General features: G+C 43.7%; 3 protein-coding genes across 4 annotated transcripts in view; 2 read left to right on the top strand and 1 right to left on the bottom strand.

Moving 5' to 3' along the window:
• LOC115611697 (zonadhesin-like) overlaps window positions 1-15863 on the top strand; it is a 56283-nt gene extending 40420 nt beyond the window's left edge. Inside the window, exons 21-38 of the mRNA XM_030495001.1 lie at window positions 982-1184; window positions 1485-1629; window positions 2384-2625; window positions 3256-3420; window positions 3876-4000; window positions 4742-5010; window positions 6261-6469; window positions 6945-7086; window positions 7768-8018; window positions 8635-8764; window positions 9830-9998; window positions 11203-11379; window positions 12100-12242; window positions 13105-13304; window positions 14237-14375; window positions 14675-14806; window positions 15169-15277; window positions 15604-15863. Of these exons, the coding sequence (XP_030350861.1) occupies window positions 982-1184; window positions 1485-1629; window positions 2384-2625; window positions 3256-3420; window positions 3876-4000; window positions 4742-5010; window positions 6261-6469; window positions 6945-7086; window positions 7768-8018; window positions 8635-8764; window positions 9830-9998; window positions 11203-11379; window positions 12100-12242; window positions 13105-13304; window positions 14237-14375; window positions 14675-14806; window positions 15169-15277; window positions 15604-15757 (3104 nt within the window). The 3' untranslated portion in view covers window positions 15758-15863. The remainder of the gene's footprint in view (window positions 1-981; window positions 1185-1484; window positions 1630-2383; window positions 2626-3255; window positions 3421-3875; window positions 4001-4741; window positions 5011-6260; window positions 6470-6944; window positions 7087-7767; window positions 8019-8634; window positions 8765-9829; window positions 9999-11202; window positions 11380-12099; window positions 12243-13104; window positions 13305-14236; window positions 14376-14674; window positions 14807-15168; window positions 15278-15603) is intronic.
• LOC115611795 (probable cation-transporting ATPase 13A5) overlaps window positions 13521-25273 on the bottom strand; it is a 40645-nt gene continuing 28892 nt past the window's right edge. The window contains exons 28-31 of the mRNA XM_030495238.1: window positions 24065-24153; window positions 16026-16187; window positions 15141-15373; window positions 13521-14794 (exon numbers count right to left, since the gene is read on the bottom strand). Of these exons, the coding sequence (XP_030351098.1) occupies window positions 16092-16187; window positions 24065-24153 (185 nt within the window). The 3' untranslated portion in view covers window positions 13521-14794; window positions 15141-15373; window positions 16026-16091. The remainder of the gene's footprint in view (window positions 14795-15140; window positions 15374-16025; window positions 16188-24064; window positions 24154-25273) is intronic.
• PLAAT1 (phospholipase A and acyltransferase 1) lies at window positions 17703-21237 on the top strand. Of its 2 annotated transcripts, none has more exons than XM_030495240.1 (4): window positions 17703-18229; window positions 18668-18898; window positions 19081-19349; window positions 19739-21237. In XM_030495240.1, exons 2-4 carry the CDS (start codon window positions 18760-18762, stop codon window positions 19838-19840), a joined length of 510 nt encoding a protein of 169 aa, XP_030351100.1. In that variant the 5' UTR covers window positions 17703-18229; window positions 18668-18759; the 3' UTR covers window positions 19841-21237. The 2 variants fall into 2 exon arrangements, with proteins under 2 accessions (XP_030351100.1, XP_030351099.1); XM_030495239.1 differs by having other exon boundaries at window positions 18665-18898.

Genomic DNA, 25273 nt, shown 5'->3' with positions numbered 1-25273 from the left:
TTTGACTTATAAATATCTATTCTGGATTTAAATGTCAAAAGTATGCACATTTCCTCTACCTTTTTCATACATATTATTTAATTTTATGTAATGTTATGAGTATAACCTTTTGTCATATCTTAAGCCTGCTTCAGTTTCAGTACCATTCCAGCATTTGCATAAAACACTAATTTTCAAGAACATTTGGATACATGCAGGTCTAATACTTAAAGTTTTAATAATTTACTATTAGCTTCTTGGAAAAGTTTGATTACATTCAACTAGGGACTGTAGTGGTAGAACAAGTGGTAATGGCTTCAGACTTAAACAGGGGAAGTTTATATTACATATAAGGAAGAAGTTCTTTACTGTGAGGGTGGTGAGGCACTGGAGTGGGTTGCCCAAGGAAGTTGTGAATGCTCCATCCCTGATGGTGTTCAAGGCCAGGCTGGACAGTGCCTTGGGCAACATGGTTTAGTGCGAGGTGTCCCTGCCCATGGCAGGGGGGTTGGAACTAGATGATCTTAAGGTCCCTTCCAACCCTAACTATTCTATGATTCTATCTTATGTGAGCTTCTGCATTGGGGAAATAACTGCTGCTTTGCTCCACTGAAATCTACCATCCTCAGATTAAGCAGAGCTAGTAGTCCTCCATACACAAATGCTTATGGATGGCTTTTGATTAAAAAACTACTTTAATAAGAAATCTTGAGAAATAGCTATTTCTAGGAAGTTTACAAGTATGTCTCTATAAAGCAATCAAGTATTCTCAGTTATCTCCCAATTAATTCTCTTCAGAATGACCTTACGAGAAATTTCATATATTTCTCAGAATAAAGCTTTCCAGCAAGAAAATCCTTTCTTTGTATGCAGCACTTTCCAGTGTCAAACTTTCTAACTGCAATTTTGAATGTTTTCAGGAGCAAACCATGTGAGTGTCAGGAAAACCTTTATCATTATTTTGCCCTTTTGAGTGATGTTACTTTTTCTTTTTCTTTCTAGCAATATCCTGTTCTGGAGGTAGCATCTACAAGAGCTGTGGCACTAGGTGTCCCTCTACCTGTTTGAACATGTCAGCAACCGATTCCTGCAGTTCCTTGCCAGTGGAAGGTTGCTTCTGTAAGGAAGGCTATGTTTTGAGTGGAGAAAAATGTGTGCCAGAAAGCAGCTGTGGTTGTGTTGATGAAAAAAACCAGTATCGTGAGGCAAGTTACTTCAGACATTTAAAGAAAAAAATCCCCAACAAACTCAACAAACAGGGGATCTCATTCTTTATCACTGTGAGAGTAAAAAATGTTAAAAACACTAACACAATTATTATTTATACCATTAATAGCAACAAATAGACTCACTTTGCCAGCCTTCTTGATCTGTGAGCTGTGTACAATTGCCCAAAATTATCATATATCATGCACGTTCAAATACTAATAATTTGACTGTCCCTTATGGTATTACCTTCCAATTTATTTTATAGTATATACTTCTATACTCTTTTTTCCACTCAGCTGGATGAAAGCTGGTTTACCAGTTTTCCCTGCACTGAACGCTGCACCTGCAAGGCTAATAACACCATTGAATGCACATCCTGGGAGTGTGGAGTCCGAGAGGAATGCAGTATTCAGGATGGAGTGCTGGGATGTCATTCCAATGGTAAGTCCTGCCTGAAAATAGTTCTTGGTGTCAGTCCCATCATTAGATCCTTCTTCTCATTCTAGCTCTATTGTAAATATCTTTATATATGGGATTGCAAAGAAATCTCAAATGACTGCTGCCAGTGCTAACAGATGAAAAGGTATGATGATCTTTCTTGCAAGCATAGATACCCTTCTGTTGTAGTGGATATCAGCAAAAACTGATGCTACCCAAAAGCTTGCAAGGTCACGTGGGGTTTTTTTGTCTTGATAATACAAATTCAAGTCCTACATCACCAGTACTACAAGCTCTGAATTTGGGAATTATTGAGAACTGCATTTCTGAGAGTCTAGGTGATGGCAAATGCATTAAGTACTGATATATAAAAATGAAAAAATATTTACTTTTAGATTTACACCTATATGTATTTTTATATAGCTATGTAGAAAAGCTCTGTATTAGTCTCAACAACTGTAAATCATAGCTACGACAGCATATAGAAATATATATTATTGTAATATATATAGAAATATAGAAATGTATAAAAAGGTTCATTTGCTGCCAAGTTGCCAGTTTGTCATAATTTGCAAATTTAATTTAGGAGACACTTTCTGGAAATTTCCAAATTGGCATGAACCTGAGATACCTCTGTGAAGGTTTGCCCACATAATGATGTTCAGGTTTAGAGTGGTGCACTAATGGTTGCACTTTGGTTAGCTGAATTCATGGTGAAATCCAGTCCAAAGTTCTTAGATCATTTTTTCACCTTCAGGCCAAGCAACATGTCAAGTGGCAGGAGATCCCCACTATTTCACTTTTGATGGAATGATGTACACTTTTGTGGGTACCTGCACCTACACCTTGGTTGAGGTTGTCAACACCAACAGTATTATTCCTATAACCATCCTTGGCAAGAATGAAGACAGAGGACTAAGAGGGGCCACATACCTGAAAGAAGTCTACATAGATGTGTATGGTGTACGAATCACCCTTCAGAAAAACCAAGGAATCCTGGTAGGTGGTGGTGCTCTTTATTCTGGCAAGAAGTAGCTTAAGATTAGCTCACTACAGTAGCTGTAGGAAAAATTATGTTTCCTAAGGAATTTGTATGCGTGTGCACCTCCATTAACTGGGTATCACGAGAAAACATAATTTCTCACTAGTTCCCAAGGCTTCTGTTTTGGGTTTACTGTTCTACTGGACATGTCTTGGAGACAGAGCCCAAAGCCTCCAGACTGGAAAACTGCTGCCTGAACTAAAGAATGGGGCTTCCCACTTCAATAGTTGTTGTCAATAGCTAGCTAACAAGAGCAGAAGAAAAGGAAGTCATACTGTATTGGTCTAGCATAGCATGAGAATCTGTGGCACTACCAGAGGCAGGGAATCCACCCTATGGGTGGGTAAGAGCTTGCTCACTACCAAGGATCTTTCCAGCTCCCTGTTAAGGCACAGGCTGAATCCTGTCCAGCTCTCCTCAGCTAAAAGGCTCATTCCTGCAACCCATAGTTGGAATATGCAGTGGTGGAAGTGTAAAAGAGATAAAATTGTCATTGAGGAGTCTTCAGCACTTCAAGGAATATAAACTCCAAGCAGAAAAGCTTTCATGGAAGAATGTCCAAACTGACAAATGACATGTCTCTCCAGCTGAACAATGAGAGAGTCTACACTCCATTGGAGAACCGATTGCGAGGCGTGTCCATTGGAAATGTTGGCAGATTTATAGCAGTGGAAACTGACTTCGGTGTGATAGTAAAATATGATGGCAATCACTACCTGGAAATCATCCTCCCACAGTCTTATTTCTCAAAGGTAAGATTTAGTATGTCAACATGTGGGACTGTTTCAAAACTGCTGCTTTGTGCATTCACTTCTAATTTCTTTTATTTCTGTGTTTTGCTATTCCATCTGTCTTTGTAGCTGTATTGTGACATATTATTTTTTTCCTTTCTATTTTTTTTCTCTTTACAACAATGTCCTTGAGTTCCAAGGGTGTAGTGAAAGAAAATGGCTGGGCCAGGGGAATGCATCTAGCTTCTAGAATTAATCACCTTGAAGGCTTAGGGAACCACAGATTTACTGCAGTTTCTATTTTATGTCTTCATGGGTGAGGTCAGACACTAGTGAGTACATCTGCAATATCTGGTATAAGATTGGGTGTTGGTGGTGATTTGGTCATATCATTTCACAGGCAATGAATAAGAAATTATTGGGGAAGCTGATGTAGAACAGATTGTGCCTAGATTATGGTTCTTTTTCATTTGCAGGTACATGGCATGTGTGGTAATTTCAATGATAATCATGAAGATGATCTGTCCTTGCCCAATGGTACACTCGTCAGTGTCCCACAGTTTGGAAATAGCTGGAAAGTGGAGGAAGACAGTGATGAAGGGTAAATGTAACTTCTTTTCATACCTTCTATCTTAGAGAAAGTATCCTTTCAATTGTTTTGACTGTTTGCTACTTTGTAACATATAAGTAGCATGTATGAGACTTCTCTTTTCTTGAATGTGAAGCACAAAAAAAAGCCATACCATAGGAAACCACTGCACAGGCCAGAGGGTAGCCACAGACTTTCTATTCATCTACACACACACTCGGGGAATTAGGCTTTGGGGCAGTCCACAGTGTGGACTTAGCCTCTGGCTTACACTGAAAACACCTAGAGGAGGAAGGCGGCGTTGAGGAACAGTAAGGGCTGGCTGCTCCCAGGGACAGGGAGACAAGTGTGATAAAACAGCTAAGAGAACGGTGGCTTCACCACCCAGAGCCCATCCTACACTATGCAAGCAAGGCAGGCAGGGCAGGCCCAATGGTGGAAGTCAGGGTTGGCCAAGAGTCCGTATCACTGCCTAAGTTGGCAGTGACGAAATGGTCTGAGGTCTGAGGTCAAGCTGAGAAGTCAATCCTCTAATCAGGGTCAAGTTCAGTGAGAGTAACGAAGGTCAGACACAGCATGGTGATTGCCAGGCAGGTCTACTTCTGCCTAACCTTTCACTCATAGACACAAAGACTGAAGTCTCTAGCGTTGTTTGTTTAATACATTTCAGTAGAAACAAATTTTTCAGTTTCAGTCTCAATCTTATATATGCCTTTGAAACTTCAATGTAGCTATGTCTGTGCTTTCATGCAGTTGTTTATCAGACTTAAGAGAAGATGATGTTCCTCCTTGCACTTCTGAGAGTAAACCAGCTATTGAAAGCCAGTGCAATGTCCTAAAATCAGACAATTTCAAAGCATGTCATGATCTAGTCAAGCCTGAAGATTTCATACAGATCTGCATCTATGACATGTGCCAATATGATGGCATGAAGTCTACCCTCTGTGACATAGTTCAAGTCTATGTGGACACCTGTAGGAATCATGGAATCACCGTTAAATGGAGGAATAGCACATTCTGTCGTAAGTGCACAAGCAAGTGAAAAAAAAGAAACTTGGATGGTTAATAACATGAAAACAAATTAGTTGCATTAGGCGAAGGAGTTATGTAAAAGAAAATGAAACTCCAATTCTTACAAAATGTAATTTTATTATTATGATTTTATGGCTTCATTGTTGCACTGAATTGTGTTCAGGTTGAGCTAAACCCTGAGTGATAACTCAGGACTAGACAACTTATGCATAGTAATGTGGAGTTAGAATGGCTTTAGAAGACAAATGAGATATTGCAATGAACCTAAAATGGAGCAATAATGTAACCAGAAGCAAACCAAAACAAAGTGGAATACTGTGTTTTGACACGGGGCTTAATGCCACTCACTGTGTTTTGAAGGAAAACTGGCAATTTAGCCAGCTGTTTAGTAAGGGCCATGTTCTTGGATGAATTTCCAGTGTATGTACCCATTCAACAAAGCTACAAACAAATTATGTAAAAATTATTAAAGAATATGGGTTTCTTTTTTTTGTTTTGCTTTGTTTGGTTGTTTGTTTTTTTTTTCCACAATTTAGTGGGCTTCTTTTGTTGTTGGTTTTTTGTGGGGTTTTTTTTTTCACAATTTTTAGTATTTAGTACATGTGGAATTAGTTACCACATAATGTTATGGAGGACAAAACAACTGGTTAAAAAACAAGCCAGATGAATTTTGAATAGTTCCATCAGAAACACCTACTTTCTTCCTTGCCATGAGTGGAGGAAAATACTGGACAAAAGAACCCTTTTTCTTGCTGCCCTGTTTCTTGATCTGTTTCTTGAAGATGAATCTTCAGTCTGATGATGTTTATCTGTTGTTTTTGCATGTGTTTATGTCTGTGGTTAAGCTAGATATATACCTGGTTTGCATCAGTGGAGGGCTGAAGATTCTAAGGAATTTGCCCCAAAGATTCTAATTTCTAGCAGTGCCCAAAAAGGTATTTACAGCTGAACTGGAATACTGAATCTGAATGATCTAGTGCCAGCTCCCACCACTTCAGGCATACCTGTAATACAACTGAAATTAGCAGCTCCAGAGAGGATTCTTTACTTGGTCTTTGTTAGTGTTTTAAATAAAATATAAAAAATCAGAACTGGTTGATAATCAAAATCAGCTATTAAAAAGCAATTCTATACTATCATTTTATAGGCTAAGTTGCAGCTTTTGGGAAGTCACATGTGTTTGCAGTGTGCTTTTAAAATGTATTTAATAACGCTGGTTCTATTTTCTTCACCCACACAGCATTGCCCTGTCCATCCCACAGCCATTACACAGACTGTGTCTCCACGTGCCCATCAACATGCAATGACATTTTTGCCTCTTCCCTTTGTGAGAAGACAGAAGAGTGCAGAGAGGGCTGCGAGTGTGATGATAACTATGTGCTCAGTAATGGCGAGTGTGTACCTCTGAGCAATTGTGGCTGCAGGGATGATGACAACAATTACCACACCGTAAGTAGTTTGTCTGTGGAGCAAATCTCTGGCTGCAAAACTTGTAGACAGTTGGTCTCCTGCCCATCTGAATATGAGAGAGAGAGAGAAATCTTCAGGGTCTACATCTTAAATACCTTTCATCTGATTAGTAAAAGCTGCAGGCTCAAGTATTAGGAGATGCAGGAGCTTGGTACTTTGCACCTGAGGCCAAAATTGAGGCATATTTGAAACTAGTCAATTGATCAGTTATTCACACAGTCTGTCCTAGTCCTATTTTGTGTTCAAATTTTCATGTCAAAGACAATAAGATAAATGGACTGGGATCCCCCCCTCCCAGGCTTTTGGTGAGAGTACACCTGGATTGAGCAGTTGTGGCAACACCAACTGGGTGGGTTGCACCTAGCCAGCCCCCACGTCCTCTGCTATTGAACTTTTATTGCATTGCAAAGCTGAGCATATTGATTAACATATTATTAACACAACTTGTGTCCAGGCTGGGGAGACCTGGATAACTCCACACTGCACCAAAAGATGCATGTGTCAGAAGAATGGTGTCATTATATGTAACAGCTATAGTTGTGATTCTAAAGAAACCTGCGTGATCAAAAATGGAAAATACAAGTGCAACCCAACAGGTATGTGCAGGCAGGTCTTCACTTTGTATTCCATGAGGGATGGAGAAGGAGGAAGGATGTGGATGTCCATTCTTTCTTCTATGGCGCTTCCAGTCTTTTCCACAATAAAGAAGGCAGCTGACAGTGCTACTGATGATACATCATCCAACACAAAAAGGCCCCCGAAATTGGAATAGAAAGTTCCAGTACAAGATAAAGAATTTGTAGAGCAAAGTGAAACAGAAGTTTGAAAATTTACTTACATATAGAAATTCGACAGTTCAGTCTGACTAGTTTAATTTAAAAGATAAATAAATAAATATGGTTTGCACTGCATCTACCAAAACTCAGATATGCCTGTGAATCCTTTGGCAATGATACTGTTTTTAACATTGCATGTTGATTTGAGAAAACAAAAAAAATAAAGGCAGAGCACGACAAAGCAGATCTGAATAGATAGGTAATGGGCAGTCAGTTGTTCAGTTGGCTTGCACTGCTTCTCAGCAGAGGAACAAGCTTCCCAGTCCATCTCTCCATCTGAGTGCCCACTGCTTAGGGTAATGCCTGAGCACCCATCTTTACTTTAAGAGACGTGCATGCTAGCAGCAATCATTTTTACCTGACTTATTTTAAACTGATCCATGCATAGGATCTAGCACATGCACATTCAGACTGGAGAGTAATGAAGTTCTGACCCTTTAGGTTTTGGGAAATGCCAGATCATGGGCGATCCACACTACATCACCTTCGATGGTCTGGTGCACCACTTTCAAGGGAAATACACATATATTCTGGTTCAGACCATCCCTGACCTACCTGATACCCTGATGCAGTTCAGCATTGAAGGCATGAACTATCCTTTTCGTCGAAGTCAACACATTAGTAACCTGAAGGAGATTCTCGTCAATGTTTACAATCACACAGTGCGATTCAGGCAGAACAAGCAGCTTGTGGTAAGTCTCTCACAGACTGCAGAGTACAGAGAAAGGCCCTCCCTTGGAGTAAAATACCTTTGAATAATAAATTTCTGTTTTGAAGAATTTAAGTATTAAAGCTAACTGCATTATAACAGCAGTGCTATGGGGCAGCCACAAATGTGATTTTCAGTATGTTGCATGGTTTTTTCTCTATAGCTATGAAGGATATAATTCCCTTCAAATAAATGAATAAAAAGTGATTTAGGAATAAACCGCCAAATATCCCGACCTACTATGACGCCATACATATTTTTATCAGTGGTAGGAGAAAAAGAAGTGTGAATTATGCAAGGAAAACTTAATTTCCTTTCTCTTTATTAATGTGTAAGAGTACACATAGCTCACATATGTTTTAGCTCAATAATAAAAATCTTTAAGGATGATATGAAAATACTGTGTCCAGATCACTTTCCTCAATACATGATTTTGTTAATCAAAAAAAAATAAATTGAATACTGAAGTTTTTACCTGGTTAAATTATCTATTTATCATAAAACCAGAGGAGTGTTCACTTGTAGCATTGACTTGTACTGAAGAAAGATTTGAATTTCGCTTATATATTATGAATTTTTACTTATTCTTTCCCTGTTAGTTGGATGGTGTAAGAGCAATACCACCTGCTCGTCCTCATGAAGGTATTCATATATATCAGAGGGCAACAAGAATTTACCTGGAGACAGATTTTGGCTTATACGTGAGCTTCGATGGCAATCAAAATGCAGGTAACTAAGATCACGTGTAGGAGTATTTATGCACTGTCTCAAAAAATGTTATTTTTCCAAAGGAGGTCTAAACCCAGGGCAAAATTAGAAACCTTCATCCTTTGAGCCTATGGCCCTTTGTGATATGAACTTCCAGAAAATTAAAACAAAAAGCATTTCCAAGGAACTAGAAAAACACCATAAAACTGGCATTTCTTTATCTGGATCCACCTAAACTTTGAAGAAATGAGATGTAGATTCAGACTTTCTCCTTTTTTCATGTTAAGTAAGGCCTGAATGATAAAACCGACAGCACATTACTTAAAAATTAGGATTAGGATGATAGGATGAAGCCTGTATCTTCCCCTTTGCCAGCTTAAACCAGTCACAGGACTGAGGTCCTCAAGCTATAGAGCTGTGAGTGCATTCTTTTACATACTTCCTCTCAAACCTATTCCAGAATGGGATTAATCATTAATACCATTCTTTAATGATTCTCAGCAGGACTCATGTCACGTATACACAACTCACTCATGTGCGTTGAGCACACATTACTGCCTCCTCTGTTTAGAGTTACTCCTGATTTACAACAGAATATAGCCATGTTATTTCTGAGTGTATGGTGAAAGTGCCAGGCCATTTATACACGACCATCATTACAAACCCTAAAATTCCAACTGCAGAAAGAAAAGGACTGTTTTATAGGAATTCTGTTTCAAAATGAGCAAGGTCATTGTAAGTGAAGGGCAAAAACTGGGTGCTGCATTCAGTTCGTTGCAAAGCAGTAAACAGTATGCACTAAGAGCAATCAGGTAGTGATGTCATGTTATATAATACCTTATTGGCTGCAAGAAGTGACTTCATGATCCATGTTGCAGAGCACAGAAACAGTCCTGTGAATACATATATGAAAACATATATTTAGGGCTGTGCTCATATTCCTGAGGCACATGTCATATTACCAACTCAAATCTGAATCACGAAATGTGATAGCTGCACTGCTTTCCACCTCTTCCATATGCTCAGAAGAAAAGATTTCTGTGTAATGGTTTTTGGTTTTTTTTTGTTTGTTCTGAACTTCCCTAGATATAAAGCTGGCCAACACCTACAGCAACAGAGTGGAAGGCTTGTGTGGTGACTTTGATGGAAGATACAAAAATGACTTCACAAAACCAGATGGTGTTTGGGTGAAGAACGTAAATACATTTGGTGAGAGCTGGAAAGTTCCTGTGACAAGAACAGCCTCTCGCCTCAGGTACTTAATTTTCTACTTAATATCCACAGCAAGCACAGCCACTGCAAGTGAGTGAATTAAGCACAGCTAATATCCAGGAATAACTACACTGTCTTATTTCTAGTCTTTCTTCACTTGGCCTGTGTGTAGGGACTTTTCCTGCTCAAAACTAAGGTGAACTATCAGTGCCCTTCTATCTAGCCAAAAGAGGCCTGAACTATCACTGCATTACTCCAATTCATTATCCCTCTTTGGAGTCACAGCTGTTACAACTGCTAGGGCACAGGGATTAATAAAAGATCTTTGCCAAGCTCATGGTTCCTGGCAAAGATAAATAAATACATCATGTCGTGCTGGATGGGCCCAAGGGAGGGCAAATCCTGGTTCAGCATCATCCCTCCCTTGGAACATGAAGGTAGCTTTGAAATCCATCAAGATGAATTCACAATTCCTCCCAGAAGATGTTCTTGAAGAGTTTGATTTCCTTACTTCTATGGCTATCTATCTAGTGTTTTCTGCCAGTACACAAAAAGGACATTCTTTTGAGTATAAATGAGCATGATATTTGTGGCCAGACAAATTCTGTGCTAATTAGTCCATACAGAACATTGAAACAGGTAGGGAAAGAAGTTTCTTTCTTTCCATCCTTCCGTCCTTGTTTTGAAAGTTTCAGAACTTTATCAGTAAGTAAATGTAATTGTATTAGCTGTCAGGATATAATCTGGCTGCAAAAACTTGTTTGCCAAAATAGTAGAAAGCAGTATGTAGACTACTGTTGAGCATGAAGGGGTTCTGGAGGCTAAGCCTATAGGAGAATTCTGGCACTTCAGGCATGCAGACAGTTGCTCAGTGAAAATGAGCATATGTCCAAGAAATAGTGACTTATACCAGCTGCATCACTCTGACTAACGTTCAAGTTTTATTGAATATATTGGATGAAGAAGGCATTGGATGAAGCCTGTGTCATGCAGAATTTCCAAAGCGATAATTACAGATATCCCTTTTGATTTTAAGACCCATAAATCTCTGAGATGGTAGGAAGTGTTCTAGTACATCTTTGACTTGCTTTATCTATCTCTTTCCCATTCAGGATAAATCACGAGAGAGAAATAAGCTTACACTTACACCACAAGGCAGAAGTACTCTTGTGGTATTACTTAGAGAGTAGTACCACGAATGCTGGTTGTAGAGGCAACTGGTGGTTTCATAATGACTTAATTTACAGGCGAGATGTCAACTCAGAAGATGAGTCCGAGGAGGAACCAGATCCAGGGCTTTTCCAAGGCTGCAGTGAAAATAAGCTGAAACAAGAAAACAGAACTTCGAGATGTCAAATCCTGATTGACTCAAATGGTCCTTTTGTAAACTGTCACTCCACAGTCTCACCAGATTTCTATTTCACGTGAGTGTCTACTGCAGACAGTCATTCTCCCCATTTGCAAAATCATTTTGGCACTAGTTTCTGACAAAAGCTTTGCATCTTCTGTCTTCACGATATTAATAGAAACTGAGGCTTCAGTGTACATGTATCCTGATTCTCAACATAAGCCTACTTTTCTCCCGAGTCAAGAGTTTGGGTAGCCTGTTGGCTACCTGTTCTATATTCTTAGTGGTTGCCTGATTTTAGTGAGATGCTGCATAATTGCAGATCCCATTCATCTCAGATCTTAATGCCTCTGAAAATCAGCCCATGGATATTCAGATGAGCAAAGCTGAGAAGGTAGCACTGGCAAACAAACACTGGGTAAAACAGAATTCTGTGTCAATATTCAAGCTATATGAACATGGGGACAGCACCCATGTATTGAAAGAAGTGTGGAGTCCAGCTATAAGGACTTAGCAGCATTAGAAAGTGCTCAATAAGGAAGATGCAGCCATGGTAGCCCAAAACAGAAGCAGATCACAAAGAATAACTTGCTGTGACAAGCAGTCAGGTACCTGTTTATTGCTCTTTCATATACGAATACCTCACATGTTAGCAGCAGCTGCACAACAAATGACCTGATCCTCTGTTTTCCTGTCAGCCAGAAAACGGAACTAACTCAAGAGTCAGGCAGAAAAGCAGCTGAAAATAAACAATAACAAAGGTGTTGGAATGAACACTTTCTCATGTTGCACATAGGAGCTGCCTGTTTGATATGTGTGTGGAAGCAGATGAGGAAGAAGATGAGGATGCTACCTTATGTCGCAGTCTGGAGGAGTATGTGCTGAATTGTCAGCTGCAAGGAGTCAGTATGGAAGGCTGGAGGCAACAGACGGATTGTGGTAAGCACAGGAAGAACCCAAAACTGTTTTCTGGCTGAAGGACTCTAAATCTGAGATTTGAGGCTTTTCCTAGATGTACCATACATCAAAGCTGCTCAGGGAGTAAAAGCACGTTGATTCATGCTTAAATCACTGTTCACAGCTTAGCATGCATACTTGCTCTTCTGGCCTCTCTTGTGTGTCTTATGCTGACTTTTGCATTTAGATCCCAGCTTAGAAAGCTACTTAGAAAAGCAGATCAGTCAGGTCCCCTGTTGTCAGAAGTTTTGTGAGAGAAAAAAATGTCCCTATTCCCAACCAGGCAAAAAAGTTAAAATTTTGGAGACCATCACAAGCCACAAATCTGAAGGGAAAAGCATTTAATTTCAATCTCTTTTTTAAATCTACAAAATATACTAATTCTCTATTTGCCTGTGAAATTTCAAGATAAAAAATATTCAGCTGAAAACTCCAAATCTTTCAGACAAAAAAAGGATAAAATAAAACATATAATAGTCTAAAATCCTTTTTTTTTCTTTCCCCAAAATTGGGAGGTTCATCAAACCACACTTCCCCTGCATCACCCATGGTTAAGATGACTCTGTGTTCCTGGTACTTGCAGGAATATTCAGAAATTCAGAAATCCTGAATGCGTGAGAAGTTATTTGTGGTCAGTGAGCACCAGGAATGAGAACACAGCACACAAATAGCTTTGACGATGCATTTTTGACTTTGGAGTGCTTTACCTAGAACTCCTGTACTATTATATATGTTTGCACATCTTGGTGTACGTGTATTCATCATATTGCCCCCTACAACATGGTAACATCCTGTGAATCTCAAAGGGCATTGTCTGAGTAATGGACTCTCCTTATTTTTACAGGTATATCATGTCCTGCCAACAGCAACTACAGCTCATGCATGTCTGCATGCCCAGCGTCCTGCAGTGACTTGGCCAGCCCCTCTGAGTGTGAATCGCCTTGTCTTGAAGGCTGTGAATGTCTCCCTGGCTATGTTCTTAGTGGTTTTGATTGTGTGCCTTACAGGGAATGTGGCTGCACATACCTTGGCAAATATTATGAGGTACAGTCTCTCTGTGGGTCAGACAGCTCTCATGGAACCAAACAATATTTTCTTCTGCTAATTATTTTGACAGTTTCCCCATTCTCCTCAGCATGTAATTTCCCTGGAGGAAGGGAAGAGAAAGTAGATCGCTTGATCTGCCTCTGAAACTCTGCCTGCCAGAATACTCAAGGCAGACGCCTGGAGAAAGTATATGATTACACTCTGACCTCCATGTTAATTCTTCACCTTTATTATGCTAAATAGTAGCCTCCTAGGCTCTGAAGTTTACAACACACCAGTTTCAGAAAAATTCTGTCAGTCACTGTGGTCACTCTCCTCTCAGTGAAGAGCGGTATAGGCAAGGTTGAGAGTCTGTAGGGTTGGCTGTGACATGACGAGAGTCCCAAGCAAGGCTGGATTCTGAGGAATATGGAGAAACCTCCACTGTTGCTGCAGGGTAGAGCAGCTTCATAATCTTATAGATTTCTGTTTGAACACTAGAGATTTGGTACAGAAAAGGCCTAAGTCAGTAAAGATTGTTTTTTATATGAAGGAGGAGACACTTACTATGAAAAGGTGGTACTTTCCAGAAAAACAGCATTTCCACATTGCTTCAGAGGCATAATGTGATGTATCTGCCATGCTCTCTCCAGCAAGTTAGACATTGTTGGTTGCACATGTATCCCACCTGGGGCTAGGATGTTATACCCCAAACTCTTCTTTTGCCTTCTTTCTTGGGCCACCCTTGAGTTTCAAAAGACTGGATTAGTAAACTGATTGCTTTCTTTTTTGTAGTTTCACAAACTACTTAAAAAAAGAAAAAAGATGTGCGCTGTTGCCATTCATCCGGAAGACGTCAGAGAGAGTAGCATGGGGCTCCAGTGATCCATTCATTTTTTTTCTGGCTGGTTTTATTTGATATTTTTTAATATTTAACTGCTGTCTTCCAGATTGGAGAAATATTCACCACTGATGACTGCTCTCAGAGATGCCAGTGCACAGAAAGCTCCACTGTCTTCTGCTCAAACATAGTGTGTGGATCTGATGAAATTTGTGGCATCTCAAACTACAGTCGTGGATGCTACAGGAGTAAGTCATCCACTATCACATTGTCTTTGATGCTAAGAAGTCTTGACTTCCTGTTTATAGGACATCACTGAGCTGGGGTGATGAGTGTGTACAGAAGAAAAGCATACAAGGGATCTTGTTGTAATGTTTCACTGTAGAAACAGTATTTCTTTCCCTTATTCCTGTTGTCTAGTACAAGTAACATGCCTTAAAATACAGGGGATGTTCAATATTAGGGGTCAATATAATCTAAGCAAGAACAGTTCTCTCAGGGTTGGATTATCTGCGAGCCTGAAGTGTTTCTCCCTCCTTGCTGCTAGGTGGACCATGTATGCCAGATCCTTGTAAGAATGATGGAGTTTGCTCTGAAACTACTGATGGCACCTCTCTCTCCTTCCACTGTGAATGTTCAGAATTGTATACAGGACAAACCTGCGAGGCTGAAAAGAGGGGTAATTAATAAAACTATTTTGGGTTTCACTGTTTGCATTACACACACCATTTTCAAAAATGCATGTGTAATTATGGAGAAGACTGAGCTTGCTCTTCATTTCCATGCTGTAAATGAGTAACCCAGTAGATAAGAGCCTGTGGTCATCCAAGCAGAAAGAAGGAGTCAAATCCCCCGGTGGGCATGACAGCAGGGCTCTGTAGAGCATACAGGACCTGGGTCTGATGCCACTCCAGAAAGCCACGTTCATCAGAGAACATGGTATAAACCAAGGAGACAGGCAAGGGTTGGAAAAAAATAAAAATCTGTTCACAGTATGGTTAGCTTTTACTGACCGGGCTCTTCCTTGTTCTTCCTTTAAAGTCTTTGACACAGAGGATCCTGAGAACCATACAGTTGCCATCGTCACTGGAGTTGTGGCAGGCGTAGTTGTTGTCACCATTCTCATCTCCTCTGCAGTGTACCTGTACAGGTAAGGCTTTTCCCAGCTTTTCTAAGCTCAGCAGAGTCAAGACACATACACCTCTTTTAGCACCTGTAAACTTCAGAACTCCCATCAGCCACATACCTGCAGGACCAAAAAGGAACCACAGCATTCAGGATCTCAATTGAAGAATGACAGGGAAAATATAGCTTTTTCTACAGAAATTGACATGTCATTTCCATTATGCATGGCATATGCATCACTATCACAGAACTTGGGCTTCTCCAAATTCTGACTTCATTCATGCTCACACCATTGTTTGACCTCTCACTATAGATAAAATATAAATTAATTATTTTGTTTTCATTGTACAGAAGGAAGAGAAAGATGGATACACGTGAGATATCAAGGAATAATTCTTTGAAACAGTCCAGGAATGTACTGGATGACAGAGTACGTGAGCATAATTATGGTTGCATCGTGAACAATGCATTTGATCAAAATGAACCCCAAACTACATACCTATAGTTAGCAATATTTTTCCAATTCATTTGTATTACTTTCTGCTCTTTTATTTTAATAGTATTTCTAATACTTTGAGAAGAAATAAATAAATCGTTGCATTTGCTGAAAACCTTTGAAGTTGTTCATTTAAAATATCTCTCAGATCTCATGTTACAGACCCAAATTGAAACATATCCTAACTCAGAGACTGTGTCATCTTCAGAGACTGACAAACACAACATCCAGACAGAATTCGGCAGTACAAGCATGCTGCACACCATCACATACACACCTCTGACAGATGAACAAACTGTAGACTGATCAGGTCAGAATTCGTTGTATCATCCCAGGCAGGTCTTCAAGAGATCATCTTACCCACATCCTTCCATGGGGAGGGGATTAGCTGACTGAGTTGGGCGCAGTTCTTACTCCTCTTTTGGCAAGGCATGTTCAACTGGGGGGAGAAAGAATAAAGAAGTCACAGAGCTCATCTGGTGACAGGTGTAGGAAAAAAAGATGACCCCCACTGTCCCCCATGGGAGTGCTGGACTAAAAGAAGGGATTATTTGAAGGAGAGCTGCCTCCTTGCTGTCACAGTAGAGTAGACAAGAAGGAGGGTTATCATCAGTCCCCTGCCTGCAGGGCCTAAGCAAGAGCATAACTTCACAAAAACTTTCTAAAGAATAAGATCCTGTAATAAACTCTCCTTTGAGGTCTTTGCAGACTCTGAAGCTGCCACACTTTGATGAATGTGGGTAAAGATCTGCATTGGCTCAGTCCCAGATCATGCTAAGGACGCCCCTACAGCAGAAGGCCAAATGTGTTTGTGGCAAGGCACAATAAGATGCAGTGTGTGAGACGCCTACCCATGACAGACCACTCAAAAGGCTCAGGGAACTGAGGCACTGACTGAGCCTCATCCAAGCCCTGAACTAATTTCCTGTGCCATGAGTGAAGCTTTGTGAGTTACGGAATGCACCATTTGCTGATGATTTTCCAGTTCTTTGCAGCTTCACTTCTGATTACAGTGAGGAACAATGTGGGCTTCCAGTTGTCGCTGCCATAATGCTGCTTATTATTTACTTACCCTTTCTCCTTTCCCTTGTATCCATAAACTCATGTGTGCTGTTAGCAAGAAAAGCATTGTAACCTCCATGAACAGTAAGGTAGATAAAAGGCATTTTATTCTGGTCCATTCGAGAACATGCCAGCTGTCCACACATGCGCAGCACAGCTATTTTGGCGAGGATGTGACTGGAAAGGGGCTTTCAGCCTCATTACATAATGAAAATGAATCAACAAGAGAGATCTACTCGTGCACAAACGAACAGTCAACCTTATGCTGGAATTTCTCCACAATTAATTATAAAGGCACCTTTCCTGCCGGTTCAGCGGCAGCTTCCTGTTACACTCTCACACTTGCTAACCATGCAATGCTGTGAACCTTGAGCTCTGCTGACCAGGCTCACCTCCCCTTGCAGCTGGTAGGAGCACAGGCCAGTCCCTACCCTGCAGGATCCCAGCCCCAGCTCTTGCCAGCAGCAGGGCCTAGCTGCACCCACGTAAAGCAGATTTCTGGGTTTCCATGGATCCACTTTTTTTTTCCCCCACAATACCACAAGAATTGCCTTTGCTTTCCACTGCAAAGCTTTGCAAATACCTCAGACTTGAAACGGGGCGATACAGAAAGAATTAGAATACAGTGCTCCATTGACTTAACTATTTCATGTCAATAGAAGCCAGAAAAATGACAAATCTCCTGCTCTGATCTTTTACATCAACCAGCTTGCTCACCCGACTTTTGAAATGCTGACCTTTAAATACACTGCTTAGTCCAGCTCACCCAAGAGGACCCTGTCTGTTTGTTGTTAGCAAACCCTCCTTTTTAACATACTGTACTGGCAATAGCCAAAGAGGAGACAGCTTTGCCTGCTCAGCTGTGCTCAGCCCTCATCAGCTCAGAGGACTCTTGCTGCGCACAATCACGAGACGACTCTGATGTCCTGAAGGAAATTCCTCGGCCACAGCATGAAAAGCCATCCTAGAAATCTCTTTGCCCTAAACCGGCCACTGGGATTTCCCCTGAGCTTCCTTTGCTTCTCTTCACCAGCAAAAAAGAAATGGAATGGCAGCACGCCCTTTCTCTGTCAGAAGGTTCCCCGGTGAGGGATGCTCACTCCCCGCTCGACTCGGCAGCACAGCACCGGCCCCGCACACCGGAGCCCACCCCCGCGGCCAGCGGGGCCCCAGGAGCCGCGGCGGAGGCTCCCAGCGAGGAGGTGGTGGCTCGTCTTCCCCAGGGGCAGGACGGGCTTTTCCATACAACAGAAATTTGGCAACACCTCCCGGAGCGGGGCCTCCGCCCGCGGAGCAGAGCGACTGCTCGCTAGTGCCCCCCCTCGCCATTTATAGCGGCCGGGAGGAGCGCGGACCCGGCCCAGCTTCCGCCGCCCCGGGGTGGCAGCCCCGGCGGCAGTGAGAGGGAGGCGCTGCGGGGTGAGCGGGGCACTGGGGGGACATGGGGGTGCGGACTGGCGTCTCTCAGCAGGATGAAGCTCTTCTCGGGCTGCCGAGAGGAACGAGCTGACCTAGGGACAGCCTCGGCGTCCCGCGGCCCTCCCCGGGGAGCCACGACTGTCTAGCGGAGCTGCCGCGGTACCGGCACAAGCAGAACCCCGAAAGTAGCATGGCCTAGAGGGAACAGCAGACCGCTGTCCGGGGAGAGTACCGGGCGCTGCAGGCTGGAGGCCGGCCCATAAAATGGCTTCACCCTCCGCGGGAGCGACGGCGGCTTCAGCACTGACCGCGGGCAGCGCATCGCTGTGCCCTGCGGAGAGCGGGGCCGCCGCAGCAGCGGTTGCGTGCCGGCTGCGATAGATATGAGCGTGCCAGTGGCAGGCCCTAATAATCTCCCTGCCTGCAATCTCCCAGCAGATGCCCCGTGCACATCCTGGACCTCCCCTCCACCGTGCCTTGCACTGAGCCTGCCCAGCGCGAGGCGCATGTCCTGACCTTGGGCCCTGGAGATGGCAGCCATTGAGAGCTTCAGTGCCACCCACCCTGGTGACCCTGAGCCCGGGGACCTGATCGAGATCTTCCGACCAGCTTACCAGCACTGGGCCCTTTACCTGGGGGATGGGTACGTCATCAACGTGACGCCTGTAGGTAAGGCTGGTGCAGCTTGGCAGGATGGGCCTTTGGGGTGATCTGGGAGCCCCTGCTCCATGGGCTGGCGGTGAGCCCAGTGTGTGTAGATGACCTTTCCAGGAGCCAGCCAGAAACGCCTCTGAGGTCTGGGAGAGGCCAGATGGGGCCCGCCTGGCTCATACTATCCGTGCCTTCCCTAGATGAAGGGCCCCCAGCCACGTTCTCCAGTGCAAAGTCAGTGTTCAGCAGGAAGGCCCGGGTGAGGATGCAGCTCCTGAAGGATGTGGTGGGAAACGATACCTACCATATCAACAACAAGTATGACGGCACCTACGCTCCCCTCCCAGTGGAGGAGATCATTCGGCGCGCTGAGTACCTCATTGACCAGGAGGTCTCTTACGACCTGCTCAGCAACAACTGTGAACACTTCGTGACGCTGCTCCGCTATGGCGAGGGTGTCTCTAGTCAGGTAAGTAACACGGTGTAAGCCCCTGCATGCTTCACAGTGCATCGCCTTGCTGCTCTATGTGAGCCCCTGGACTGGCGCACAGCCTGCAAACTGCCTGGGGACAGCAAAGCCCCAGGCATGGGATCCAGACTGTCACTGTCTCTGGCCTCACAGGAGACCCTGAACCAGGAGGTTCACTGTCTGCACCCTGATAGAGCCCTCTTACCAAATGGCACAGCCTAAGATTGAAAGCATGGGTGTTGCCTCTTTAGCTTCTGGGGAAGGTGTCTCTCCTTCATTTAATTGCTTTGATTATCCTTGCCTGCTCTTCATTATTCATGCCTGGGGGTAAAAAAAAAAAAAAAAAAAGCTCATCATGTTCCAGCCTGTGTTTTACTTCCCCTCTGCAGGCCAACAGAGCGATCAGTGCCATCGGTTTTGTGACAGCTGCCGCTGGTGCCTTCTCCTTGTTGGGCTTGCTCCGGAGCAGATCCAGAGAGAGACAGTACTGATGGGCTGTCAGGATGAGCTCGGAGCAGGGCAGAGAGGCCCTGGCTGGGAGGTACCTGGGACAGTTTGTGGCCACAGCTGCCACTAAGATTTACTAACAACTCTGTCACCCTTGCTGAGAGCAGCTATAGTCTCTTTTCCACATCAGCTTTTATTTCATTGCCTGTGATGGTTTTTGTAGTAGCCTGGGAGTGTTTGCAAGCAAATTCTCCATCCTCACACACCCAGTGCTCTGCTGAGGACTTGTGCAGGCTTTCTACACACATCCTGGTTTTATTAGCTACACCCTGCTGGCTTTTTCTGTGAATAACTTGTTTTAACCTTAACATTTTTACTTTGGGTTGGTTTGTTTGTTTGTTTTTTTAATTAAAACTAATGTAAAAGTATTGCTGAGGGTTTACTGCATGTCCTCCAGCTAAGGGCCTGTGCAAGTGGAAAACCCCAGGTTCTCAGGCTTGTGAAAGGGCAGACAAAGCATGCACTGTGTTTTGGAGCCTGCGTGCAGTGCGTACATGGAGCTGCTCCTGTGAAGGGTGGGAGGTAGGAAGAAACAGCTGGTCTTACAAGTTATATCCTTCAGTGTTTTAAATGAACGCACTATTTTTTCCACAATGGTGTCGTGCTCAGTTTTCTCCTGCCTGGAAACCATCCCTTTCCCTGGCTCTTGTGACTCCCTTTGGGAGCAGCAGACCACCAGTTTGGTGGGGGGATGGTGGTGTGGTCTAACAAAAAACCAGGTAGGTTTTCTTCAGGCAGGTGTTTGTTCCAGATTGGGGCTGCTGTGCCACTGAAATTCTTCTTCATCACTGTAAGTGCAGTAATTGTTTGTGCTGTATCTTACCAGGCTTACTAGATGATCTTAAGGTCCCTTCTAACCCAAACCATTCTACGATTTTACTCCTTGGGCTGCCAAAGCACTGAGGTTTAAAGATCACAATGGATCGCAAGGGAGCCTTTGCCCTTCAGTGCTCTGGGTGACATACCTGGAGAATGAACTGTGCAGCACCTATGCCCCATCTCCACATGTACAGAGCCCTGCTATTGTTGCAAAGCTGACATGTGGCTTGTCTTAGAAAAGTGTGGTTTATTGCTCTTTACCAGGAGTATCAGGCTGATGTGTTTGGAACCATGTTATTTGCAGATGGCATGTAAGAAATAAAATCCTGTGTGGTTTTTGCCACAGGCAACTGCCTGGACTGTAAGAAGAAATGAGAGCAAAAGAACTGTTTGTAAGAAGCTTGCTGGTTTTGTCTGCTTTTAACATGTACATAAAGGGATCAGAAGATTTTTTTAAACATCAGTTGTTTCAGTGTTTGAAATAACAAAACCAAGATTTCTGGTCATATTTTGTAGTGCCCTCTGTTACTACATTTAAATAAAGTTATTCTTTTTTAATATAGGAAGGCATAATAAAACTGAAAGTCCTTTCATGGCTAAACTAATTAGGTGGTTGAACTACTTGAAGATGAAAGAGCAAGTGCAAAGGGGCTCAGCTGCTTGTACTGTCCAGCAGCCGTGTGCTGGAGCATGTTAAACCCCCTGCTTCTTTGCATGACCTAGTTAAAGTGAGAAGCCAAGACTTAACCCTGCTTTCTGCTGCATGACAGCAAACCCAGGGCAGGACCTGGCAGAGCATGAACTGGGGGGGGCATGTGTGCAGCAGCTGTGCTGTCCTTTGCAACCTTAAGTAGGGCATATCCTCACCAGCCTTCCCAGCTTGGTCTCACAGCAATCCATGAGCTTTAACCTTTTGTGTACTTGGAGCATTATGTCTGCAAGAACTGGCAAGGGAGAGCTGGATGAGGGCAGTGTAGGCACCCTCTCACATCTGTAATGTGATCTGTAATCACTCTGCGATGCAAGAAAACTGGAGTTACTTCATCTGGGGAACTTTCTTGTAGTTCTTGGAAGCTGCAGTGTTTCGTTGAACACAGTATTTTGCAATTGTACATGTGCTCCTCTATGCAGTCAAGATGAGGTCACTTACTCTGGATTGCCTTCCTTCAAGCCTGGTGGGTGCATTGACAGGATTTGGTGGAGCAATGACTGAAACATGGAGTGAGAGTGTGACGTGGAGCAGCAGAAGCCATTGCTTTGCTGTATTCAATATTTTTGAGTCTTTGTAGGAGTTGTCGGCAAGGCCCAAGACCTGCTGTTGCCATGGAGTAGAGTCAAGACTTTTATTTTACTAGCAGCCAAGAGAATAATCCTTGCCTGTGCCCTGAGAACACCCAGCACAGGCCCAGCAGCCCCTGAACGCATGGGTTTATGCACGGATTTCAAACATCTGAAGCTAGCTCACAAAGGATGCAAACACAGGCTGTTCAGTGCAAGCCAGGGAAGCTACCAGCACTGCGCAGCCCCACGCCCAGCTGCAGGGTCTCACCTAATCCTTGTCACTGTGTTCATAGGTGGGATTAATGTAAATCTCATCTGTGCTTTTTGCTGCGAAGTCTTCTGTGTTTACAGGAGGCCAGTTGGGATCCCTCTGCAGCATCCTCTGCCATTTTCGGTACTGGCTGTTTGGCTGGTACCCAAACCAGGCTTTAATCAGCAGCCAGAGGTGCTTGTTCTGCAAGATAATGTCCTATGGGAATGATATGATGCAGGGTCAGTGCTATTGCCCTTCACTGGAAGGGAGGACCACTTGGGGACAAAAGCCATCCCTTGCTACATGTGCAACTCCCTGAGCCCCATGGCGCTGGGTGGCTCTGTGCACTCCCCGTTGGTAACACAGCTGACAAATGCCACCTTCCACAGGAAGGCTCTGCTCAATTCTATCAGGGCAACACTGATCTCGGTCTGTTTAGCTGACAGGGATAATCAAGGGGCAAGATTTTCCTCCTAAGGGTTGTGGGACAACCAGGCACTGCTGCTTCTTGCAGGGGACTATCCCTGGTGCGGATACAGCCAGCCTCGGTCCACAGAATGCTTCAGGGCTTAGTCATTACTGCAGTATCCAACACCACAAAACAGTGTAGCCTCTGGCCTGATTAACTGTAGGTCAAGAGGGAACTGGTTGTTTCAAAATCACTGCCAGGTGCCTGGCCTGTGCTGCAGTGAGCTCTTCCCAGGCAGTTGCACTTCAGCTCACTCCCTCTCTAAAGGCTTGAGATGTGGTCTAGATCATCTGTGGGGCTGCATAAAACGGGTTTGACTGACACACATTAAGTCTTAAAGGGAAAAAAAAACGCCTGAGGGTTTATGCTTCTGCTGGACATTGCAGCTGTAAATGGTGGCAGAAAGACCTCACAAGGGGCTGCTGCTGTTCACCCTAGGGAACAGGTAGGTAAACAAATGCACTCACCTCTGTAAATAAAGAAACACAAAAGGTGACCAAGAGCATTAGTAAGACGTAAACTCTCCAGATGTGAGGAGTGCAAAGAAACTGTTGTAAAAGACATGAGCAGCAATTAGGTTTAAATGCCTTGCCAAGATTTGTATTTGTTCCTAATGATTTGAGAAGCTGACTAACCTTTTCCCAGGAGTAAGCATGGAGGAGGCAGTAGGAAATAACAGTAAATCCTTGTCACAGAGATCTCGGAAGGTTTGATGCCAGATCCCCCATGGCATGGAGCTGCCTAACCCATCTTGGCTATTTAAGCTACTGCTGAAACACGCAGATTGGGTGCCTGGATCAGGATCTGGTGCTCAAATACTTCTGGGGAGCTGCAGCTAATGCACGATGTGTGGCTTCTCTCCCTCTGTGTACGCTTGCCCTAACAACAGGCCCCCATCCGAATTCATCCTGTGCAGGATGGGTGGAGATGAGCCTCAGGGCTTTGCCATTCCCGATGTTGGGCAGCACAGCTGGAGGCAGCTGCCTGTGCTGTGCTCTGGCTGAATGCCTGGGAGCTGGCCCCATGTAAGCTCATAGTGCTCCCGAGGAGAGGGGTGGCAGCAGCAATCATTGCCCACCCACTTCTCTGGCCGACAAGCCTCCACAATCCACCCTATTGTGCCTTTCTGTTAGTCAGAAAAGCCCAGCAAGCTGTCAGCACTTTCTCCTGGTTGATGACCAGTCTTCAGAGAAGAGGAGGTCTACCTCATTAATGAAGCCCTTGCAAGAAGGATGTTAGAGACATTTGAAAGGGCTGCCTAATCACCATCAGATCAGCAAATTAATTTACAAAACTGCAAGTGTAGCTTCTGCTCTGTATGCTTCGGTAAAGGGCCAGCAAAATTCATGGCATGAGAAAGAAAATACACATTTAGTTTGTGCTTACCTGCATTCCACTGTACACAGCATCAATGTCTGTGAAGAAGAGGAAGAGGCAGACTGCAAGCTGGAGGGCCAGGAGCACTGAAAATACATCTATGGAAAGAAGAGCATTTGTGGCCCTGGGAAGGAGTGGGGCTGGTGACAAAACCTGGCAAATATGCTGACAGGAGCCCCAAATGCTAATGCTGTAAAACTGCCGTAATGTAAGATGCCTTTCTTTTCCTCCCCCTTAAAAGAAGAGCTGGGGAATTGAGCTACTCCCCAGCAGCCTGTTACAAAGCTCACCACTTACACTGTTTTTATTTGCACAAGTGATTCAACACATTCTGATTCTTATACAACCACAAAAAACTGCCCCAAAGGGGCACTGCTGTGAGCCACACCAGCATTCCTCCTGTGCTTGCTTCTCCATGTGCTCAGCTGCATGCTTGGAGCACCAGCAGTGGAGGAGGCTGCTTGTTCTCATGGGCTGCCTTCTCCAGGAGGGCCCAGTACTTCTGCACAACAGAATGCAAAGGTGGGCTATTCCTGTGCCTTTCACAGGAAGGGTTTGTCTGGCTTTGCATCCTCTTCCAAAGGAGCAGGCGGCCACAGAATGATGGCAAATAGCTCAGACATCCAGAGGTGCCAAACTCCTGGCAATTTCCAGGAGCTGCGCATCTTAAAACTAGCTGGCAGGTTAAAACTAGCTCTCAACAGCCTCCTGGCAACCTTCTTGCCACCAGGGACTAGAGGGGCAGCGCTGAGTGGGTGGCAAAACCAAGGGAATTGCCCTTTGCTTCCTCCTAGGGACTGCCCCAAAATAGGGATAAAACACAAGAGAAGCATGTGCAGATTTCTCAGCTGACAGAGTCCTCAGTCACATCTCAGCCTGGCTGCTTGCAGGGCAGCTTCTTTCTGGTCTCACCTGTCTTCTGCAGGTGATCAGTGCTCTGTGAAACAGGTTTGGGACCTGCCTTTTAACAAAATCCTTAACAAAATCAACTCTGCTAAGGTGAAGCAACGTCCTGCCCTCTCATCCATGAGAAAAAAAGCTGCAATTGCAAAGGAGCTAGCAGTTGACTCGTGGCTAGAAGGGCTACATCATTGCTGCAAAACTCAAAAAAAAGGTTATTGTGAGAGAATTTTAACAGTGATATTATCACAGGCTTTTCTCTTTCATCACTAGGAATGGAGGTCAAACAAGACTGTGAATCTCAGAGGAACTCTTTCT

Source organism: Strigops habroptila, chromosome 8 (genome assembly GCF_004027225.2).
Source record: "Strigops habroptila isolate Jane chromosome 8, bStrHab1.2.pri, whole genome shotgun sequence".
In the NCBI taxonomy this organism is placed as follows: Eukaryota; Metazoa; Chordata; class Aves; order Psittaciformes; family Psittacidae; genus Strigops; species Strigops habroptila.
Note: the sequence above shows the minus strand (reverse complement) of the source record. Positions and strands in the feature narration are given on the sequence as shown.